Here is an 8853-nt window from a genome sequence, read left to right as displayed (position 1 = left end):
CTCTCCTCCGGCGGGACGGTGATTCAGAGGGAATCATGTCACAGGCGATATTAGTGATAATCAGCCTGATGGATGTGAGAGGAGAGGAGCTGCTACACACACACGAGCAGCTTTATCATCCACTGTGAAGCTGAATGAAATGTCACACACAGAAAACTACTTCTTTAGCTTCAGCACAACTACTTGGTTGAGTTTAAGAAAAGATGGTGGTTTGTGGTTCGAATACGTACGTTTGTGAAGTGAAAGTACAGTTTTACGTTAGGGTTAGGGTTAGGGTTAGGGGACATGGACTCCACTGTCCTGGGGGAGAGTCTTGTGTTTTGGGTTCTGTTCTGTGTAGCAGCTCCTCCATCGGGCTGATGACTCTGATATCATCATGACATTGGAACCAGCTGATAATGTTCCGGAAGCAGTTGGACGAACGACTGCAAACATCTCTGCCGCTCAGCTCTGAGCCCCTTTGTGTTCGCAGAACTCAAGTAGAAATACAAAATAAAACATTTGTACATTCACATACACTGATGACCTGCTGAAAGGATAGCCTCGGACACCAGGTTCATTTACGCTCGTCTAAATACTCTTCATCTTCTTCGTCCTCAGTTTAGGTGCAAGCATGCTGGCTGAGCCGTGAGCCCCCCCCCCCCCCCCCGAGCCGAGTCCCAGTGACTCTGAGATGATGAGCACGAGTTTCCTGTACACCTGTGATTGGACAGCAGAGGTGTTGAAGCATCAGTCTGAGGACGGGAGGAGTGAGAGAAGACGCACGCCACCCCGATGAGTGCGTCTCTCTTGAGTCTTTGTACAACAACACGTTCGGGATCCGGGTATTTCAACTGCAACTGATAATATTCAAATGTACAAGTACAAAAATAAAATCTGAACGCACGCTCAGCTGTCCGACACGAGATCTGCGTCTGCAGTTCACACTGCGAGTCAATCTGCTCGTCCACTTGCTCTCGCGGTCTTCGTCAGCATGACACACACGCACACACTCATGCACGCGCACGCGCACGCGCACTCACACAACATACAATTTCCTTTCAAACTGAGAGAAAATATCCTTTGAGAAAAAGAAAGAAAGAAAAAATAAATACAAGCCATGTAGTTGCCTTCTCTACCGATGCTCCTCCCTATTGTCACTGCGAGCTCCGGCTGCACGCCGTCGGTCTGAGTCTGTGAGCGCTCAGCCGGGGCCGTCGTGGAGGGAGGTGAGAATGACAAACTGAAGCAGTCGTACGTCTGTCCGGCTGTGAATGCTGAGAGCTCCCAGGTCTGACTCCCACGACGAGAGGGAAGGGGAGCCGTCTCTCTCTCTCAGCTCTCCAGGGACATGGCGGCGATCAGCTGCTCCACCTTGTAGGCCAGCTTCTGCTTCCTCGCCTGCTCATCCTGCTCCAGGGCCGCTGTGATCTGCACACAGGGAAGAACTACAGTTAGATAGCCACCGTGCAAAATACATCGCTGCTGATCAAACACATGGATGGATTACCCCCCTTAATAATAATAATAATAATACTACTAATAATAATAATAATGATAATAATAATAATAATAATAATACTACTAATAATAATAATAATAATGATAATAATAATAATAATACTACTACTAATAATAATAATAATAATAATAATAATAATGATAATAATAATAATAATAATAATAATAAATTGTATTTGTAAAGCGCCTTTCAAAGCTAAAAGCAATCTCAAGGCCCTTCCCCCCCCCCCCCCCCCCCCCCCCCAGCCTGCACCTACAACCTGTTGCTTAAAGAGACTCAGAAGGACAAGAAAGAAACACAAAACAACTACAAAGAGACACAAAAAGGGTCTTGCTCCTCTGTAGGAGTGTGTGTGTGTGTGTGTGTGTGTGTGTGTGTGTGTGTGTGTGTGTGTGTGTGTGTGTGTGTGTGTGTGCTCAGGGCCCCACGACGATACATTTATAGATATGACATTTGATTGTGTATTTCTTCATGAAGTGCAGCAGTTCTGTTAGGTGTCTGTGTGGACATCACATGAAAGGGAAAGAAAGGAATGACATCACTGCTTTTATCTTTGACAACATGGAGAAGTATTTGTGTATTAGACTTTTCCCCTTTTATCTTCTGAGCCCATTTCTTGTAAATTTGGCATTTGTCAAGTCAGGTTCAAAAGGATGTGAGACAGGCTCTCCTCTTCTTCTCTCATCTGGCGTCTGTGTTGTCGGGAGGATTCTGCGTCAGAGTGGCAGCCGCACACACGGCGAAGGCCTTTAATATGAGCGTGAAACTGCAAAACTGCTACAATACGGGCGCCGCCTTTGATACGGATCCACGTCTTTGTATCCAAATGCAGCAGCTTTCATTTCAACATATAGTCTGTGCATCTTGTTCACTACCACGGATCCATTTCACATCACGCTGCACTGGACTCACAGTTTCTGGCTCAATAATTCATGATTTGAACAAAATTATTAATTGACCCTCTTATGCAATGTGTCAAATATTCTGAGGTAATAGAACATGGGAGGATGCACCATCACTCATGTTGAGCAGCACTGTGCATTTATTCATACTCACAACTGATCAACCAGACATATTGATGAAACATCTGCTTTTATTCAGCCTAACAAACAAAGCTCTGCTTCTTTCTGTGCTTTCAAACGTGTTACAAGACGCGTCGTGTCACGTGACCTCAATCAGAAGCAGAAGTTGAGTTTTTAAGCGTTTGTTTTCGGCGATGTTCTTGTTCTGTTCTTCTAAAAAGCGTGGCGAACCTTCGTCTGCTGGCGTCTGCAGCGGAACCTCTCTGCCCGCCTCGCATCTTCCACTCATCTGCGTAAGTGCTCTTAAAGGCTGGCAGCTACCGGCGGAGCGTTTCCTCCTCCTCATCAGGCCCGATAGCAATCTATTATTAATGTGTAGCATTGTATGCAGGTGCAGCTCCCTCTGCCGTCTCCCAAATCCATTTAAGTAGGCTGCAGCTCAGGCCTGGTTAGCCTGACAGGCTGAGTGAGAATGAAGAACCGTTTTAACACACTGCACTCTGGGAGTGCCAGTTTGCGTATGTCTCCATGCACGTGTGCGTCAGACAGCTCCAACTGCAGAGGCGGCACAAGAGGTGAGATGGAGCAAAGGGGAAGCTGACTGGATAATGGGTGAGAAGAGAAGGAGCGTACAGGAAGTAGGGAGCGAGACAATAAGAGAAGGAGAGAGATACTCTGGTCCAACATAAAGGTCAGGCTAATGCTTCCCAGAGGAGGAGCTGACATTAGAAGCTAAATGTCTCCATAAATGCACTTTCCCTTCCTCCCTCCTGTTCCATGCTTCCTGTGATGTGACAGTGTGTGTGTGTGTTGCGTGTGTGTTGCCTGTGTTTCCGCTCATGAGAGCCCTATATAACAGAGGAAAGGTGATCTTGTAGACAACCCCTTTCTGCTGCAGATCAGACCTCGGCCTTGTTAAGAGCAGGCCTCACTAGACCTCTGGGCTTCGGGGAAGACTACTGAAGACTCGGAGCTGACCTCACTAACCTCTGCCAGTTATGAATAGTCTGAGAACACCAAGGGCAGGATGAACGTACAGTTATGCGCGGGGCAAATTTGCAGCACGCCCTTTTGTTCAATTTGCGCTCTCGCAATCTGTCTGTAATTAGCGGCTGATTGGCAAGGCAGCAGCTCATTACACAGTCAGGGCCTGGGACTGCCCTCAGGTGAACTCAGTCTATAACTATATATACACTTCAACTCCACCTGAGAAAAACTTATAATATAACGTATTAGGAATTATAATATTAATGCAACAGGAGGCGTTAAAGGAAAAAGGCAAGAAAGAGAGAGGGGGGATAAAGAGAGGAAGAGCAGCAGCAGGAACTCAGAGCAGAGCAGAGCAGACCAGAACAGAGCAGAACAGAGCAGAGCAGAGCAGAACAGAGCAGAGCAGAACAGAGCAGAGCAGAACAAAGTAGAACAGAACAGAGCAGAACAGAGCAGAACAGAGCAGAGCAGAACAGAACAGAACAGAGCAGACGAGAACAGAACAGAGCAGAGCAGAACAGAACAGAGCAGAACAGAACAGAGCAGAACAGAGCAGAACATAACATAACAGAGCAGAGCAGAACAGAGCAGAACAGAGCAGAGCAGAACAGAGCAGAACAGACAGAGCAGAACAGAGCAGAACAGAACAGAGCAGAGCAGAACAGAGCAGAACAGAGCAGAGCAGAACAGAGCAGAACACAGCAGGGCAGAGCAGAGCAGAACAGAGCAGAGCAGAACAGAACAGAGCAGAACAGAGCAGGGCAGAACAGAACAGAGCAGAACAGAGCAGAACAGAGCAGGGCAGAACAGAGCAGGGCAGAGCAGAACAGAGCAGAACAGAGCAGAGCAGAACAGAGCAGAGCAGAACAGAGCAGAACAGAGCAGAGCAGGGCAGGGCAGAACAGAGCAGAGCAGAACAGAGCAGAGCAGGGCAGGTGGTCATATAAAAAAAACACAATTTCCCTTTTTTCCCTGGTGTTATAAAACTGTCACATGTTGTCGTTATAATCTCCACAAAGGAGGTCACGTCTTTAACTCTTTGTCTGTTTGTTTGCTGGTTTTCGGAAAAGCTACAGGACTGATCTCCATTAAACTTGGTGGAAGAGAAGCAGAAGAACACTTTACACGTCGGAGCGGATCACAAACTGAGGTTCACGTTCGTTAACATTGAGAGTAGGGCGTCTGTGCTGCATTCAATTAGCATCAGAACAATCAGAATAATCAGTTGCCGACAGGGATCAACACGTACAACGCCATCAACTCAGCAAGTCTGCAGAAGTTTTGTAAACATTTCACATCTGATACGTTCAATCTGCTCTTTATTCAAATATCGGAAACATATTCAGATAAATTGGACCTTGTAAACTGCACGGAGCCTAATGCTTTCTGCAGAATGTGCTCATGTGTGTGTACATGCATCACTTACCTCCTCACTGTACTTGCTGACGTAGGAGTAGATCTCATTGAGAGCGCTGAGCATGTTAAACTCTGTGGAGTGGAGTCTGGCCTGCTCTGCCAAATATGCGTTCATGTCCTGGTCACTGATGGCTGGCAGCCGGTTGATGTCAGCGTAGTACCTGAAGAGGCAGACAAGGGAGCCAATGTAAGAGCTCAACTGAGACAGTCTTTATACAGTCACATTTCTGAGGCATAATATCACTTTACGGAACAATGGATGCCTGCTAACAGTCGCTCACGAAGGGCTTTGACACAATCTGCTTGAGAAGTGTAGCAAGAAGAAAGAGAATTATGAATCCATTTCCCCAAAGATCCCGGTTTTTATTGTAAGAGGATACAGAAAAGATTTGATACAGCGGATCAGAATGGTGTATAAAGCGTAAAGCTCTTACCTCTCTACCCAGCTCTTGTAATTGGGGATATCTTTAGCGTAAAGCAGCTTATTGGATGGGGAGTCTTTGCCCAGACGGTGCTCTGAAGTGGAGCAGGAATCCATAAAGGTCTGAGCCACTACAGACAGGCAGGCGTCCGTGATGCTGCTCTTATGGATGTCGAACACAAACTGCGGGTTCTTGATCACGTTCACCCAGAAACGCAGAGGGAGGCTGGAAGATGGAGACGAAGACAATAAGAAACAGAAAGAAGGTTCCAGGTGACAAACACTTGAGCGGCGCAGGATCTTACCAGTTGCTTTTCCACGTGTGACGCACGTCTGTGTCGTGGATGCCATGTTTGTCCGCCTGCTCGTCCAGGAAGTCGAACATGTATTTGATGGCGAGGGGCAGAGTGCTGCCTCGGTGAACCGTGCTGAACAACGTTTCAAATAGATCGTCCACAAACTTTTGTAGCGTCCCCTGAGAGAAGGAGAGGACACAGAGATGAGCAGCTTGTGGGTGACGAGAGATCTCAGAGCTAAAGTCTCCTCGTGGCACAATGTCCTACCTTGGTAGCGAGCAGCCGGGTCAGATAAATCTCAGAGACCATCTTGCTGCCTCGGTCTCCTTCCTTCTGGTCTCCGTGCTCGTGGTTCTTCACCAGGTGCCACACCTTCACACCACTTTCCAGATCAGGCGTGATCATAGGAGCACGTGAGCGCAGGCTATCGGGACTGCCCGTGTAGCGGAAGGAAGAGTCTGTCCAGGGAAAAACAAAGAGAACCATGAGTAATCCTAAATGACTGATGTCAATGAAGTGCTCTCACACACACACACACACACACACACACACACACACACACACACACACACACACACACACACACACACACACACACACCTGTGTAACTCATTACAAAGCATCTTCTGTGTTCCCCTCCAGTGGATCATCTCATAGAAGTAACAGGTTGTGGTCCACTGATTACTTGTGACCCTCTTGTAACTGGATCCCAGCACGCAGTGAATACTGAACACAGATATTTACCCAGTGCTTCATATGTATGTTTGTCTCTACACTCATTCATGTCCTGCTCTTTACATAGAGCCTGGCTCCTCTTAAAACGCCATGTTGGAAACGTCCCTGTCACGTTTGAATCAATGCATCAAAAGATCCACAGTTTGTCGAGCAGCTCAGCCGGCCTCCTTCATCCATACGTGGTCTTCGTCTCCTCGTCTCCTCGTCTCCTCGCTCTCGCCTCACTCTTTCTCCTAATTAGCCGCATCTTCTCCTGGCAGCCGGCTCTCCGGAGACTCAGGATCTCAACGAGGATCTCTCTCTGACCTGGCTTCAAAGGCCGAGCTGAACAACAAAGCTCCTTGCTACCAATACAGACACTTGCACCTTTCAAATGAGCCCATCCCGCGCCTCTGCAGGGGCCTCCAGAGAGCAGGGGATGAGTATATGTGCCTGTGTACGGGGTGGATTGAGGTCCCAGATTCCATCGTAATCCAGTCACTGGGTTTTACTGCCCTTGTATTTCCTCTTCCCCTCCATCCTTCCGGCACTTTCAGCCTTTCCTCATCTCCCCTCACACTAAGCTGTGCCCTGCAGCTCTTCTGAAGCCGCCTGCACACCAGGAGCTGATTCTAATGCTCGAAGAGGGGGGTGGTGCCGGTGGTGTGAATTGAGTCAAGATGCTAAGTGTTGAACGTGAAATTGGTATGAATCCATCAGCAGGTATGGAGTTGCAGCTGCGCCTGCTGTGCCATCCCATGATTGATGAGGGCCGGGCACACGACAGCAGAGCCTCTGCTTTCTATGCCACACACGTGCGGCTCCAGTGCTGGAGCACTCGCACACATGAAGGCACGACGTAAGAGAGGGATGGGAGCGAGTTCGGCCTCTCAGCAGCTCTGTGCAGTTTCATGATTCAAACATCCCCTGTGGCCGAGACACTTGAGAGTAATGACTCGAGATAAGATATTAAAATAGCAACATGATGCAGATAAGTGTTGCTCTCTCTGGGTAGCTATACTTCTTTACTTTGGTCCATCATCTGTGTGAAGGAGAGTAATGACTGCGCTGTAATCCTCTGAAATGTATCCGGTATTTTGTGAATGTGTCTCCACCTTATTTTACAACATACACTGAAGATAAAGACCCTCTTCTTCACTCTGTATCCACAGGTGTCCATTTCTAAATATAAGACTTGATTGGAGGGGTAAGGATGCTGTGAGCTCTTCTTCTGTGTTGGACCGTTTAAAGGCAGCGTTCTATCCCTAATCCTCATAATTGGCCACGCTCACTCATCTTTCCCTGTTTGTGTGAAGGACCATTCACACAGAATAATTAGCAATCACAAGACGCCTGGTGCTGCTGTGTGTCTGCTGTTGGATCCAATGTGACACCCAGCAGCACAAACGACAAGCACATCTGAGGTATGTTGTGTGTTTGTATGTGTGTATCAGTTACTGAGCTGCGTGCATGTGTGTATCAGTTACTGAGCTGCGTGTATGTGTGTATCAGTTACTGAGCTGCGTGCATGTGTGTATCAGTTACTGAACTGTATGTATGTGTGTATCTTTATTATTATAATATGACGGCTGGGAAATCAAACAATGGCTACGTCTCTCCCTCTCCCCTCTTCTTAATCTCCTCCTCTCTCTCAAGTCTTTCCATTATTCTAGCATCCATCAGAGTCTGGAGCTGAAGTGAGAAGCAGACTGCAGCACACACAGTTGGAGACGGTCTGCAGCAGAAAGACGAGCAGCTCCACACACAGCTGAGCGTGGCTTTGTTCCTCTCTGAAACAACTGATATCAAAAACATGTTGATGTGTCTGTGAGGCAACAAGATTACATTTGCATGGGATCAACTGTTGATTAATACGCCTGCAAATGTGAACATAGCCGCCTCACATACGGCAGTTGTGAAGCGAATCTTCAGAACACTTTTGAAATGCCGCAAAAAAAGAAATACGAACTCGCCTTGTTTCCATCAACTGTTGTGGAGCGAATAAACTAAATGAATCACAACTTTGCTTTATTGCTTCCTTCATGTCAGTTAGCATGCAACAAGCTTCAAGCTGTTCGGAGATGCAAGCGTTCGCCCGCTACGGGAAGATCTGAGAAGACGGCGAGAGCAGAAACAGCAGTAATACATACTTGCTAGGCCAGAATGTATTCTGCAAAGGCGTTTCCATAACACATTTAGAGAACTCTTGTTCAACAAAGACATAAACGACCTCAAGCGTAAAAACCTTTATCTGCAACTGACAAAAATTATTGAATTTCTGCCGTTTTCCACACAGTGTTTATAGAAATATGTGAATATAAAAACAGTTTATGTAATCAATGTCACAAGGGTAAGAGAGTATCAATGTGCTGTCCTGACTCACCGTATCTGCTGATGGAGGTGCGGGATATGCTGGCTGAAGAGGGGATGTTGTATGACGACGTCTGCTTGGGCACCAGAGCCACGACGCAGCGGTCTGACACCTGGGGGAGG

General features: G+C 47.2%; 1 protein-coding gene across 1 annotated transcript in view; it reads right to left on the bottom strand.

The window, feature by feature from the left end:
• Positions 1–659: 659 nt before the first annotated feature.
• Positions 660–8853, bottom strand: part of LOC115004487 (plexin-A2-like) — a gene marked incomplete at its 5' end in the record, with an annotated part of 36708 nt that continues 28514 nt past the window's right edge. The window contains 6 exons of the mRNA XM_029426122.1: positions 660–1410; positions 4940–5090; positions 5364–5576; positions 5656–5825; positions 5914–6104; positions 8744–8843. Coding sequence (XP_029281982.1) covers positions 1315–1410; positions 4940–5090; positions 5364–5576; positions 5656–5825; positions 5914–6104; positions 8744–8843 — 921 coding nt within the window. The remainder of the gene's footprint in view (positions 1411–4939; positions 5091–5363; positions 5577–5655; positions 5826–5913; positions 6105–8743; positions 8844–8853) is intronic.

Source organism: Cottoperca gobio, unplaced genomic scaffold (genome assembly GCF_900634415.1).
Source record: "Cottoperca gobio unplaced genomic scaffold, fCotGob3.1 fCotGob3_104arrow_ctg1, whole genome shotgun sequence".
Taxonomy (NCBI): domain Eukaryota; kingdom Metazoa; phylum Chordata; class Actinopteri; order Perciformes; family Bovichtidae; genus Cottoperca; species Cottoperca gobio.
Note: the sequence above shows the minus strand (reverse complement) of the source record. Positions and strands in the feature narration are given on the sequence as shown.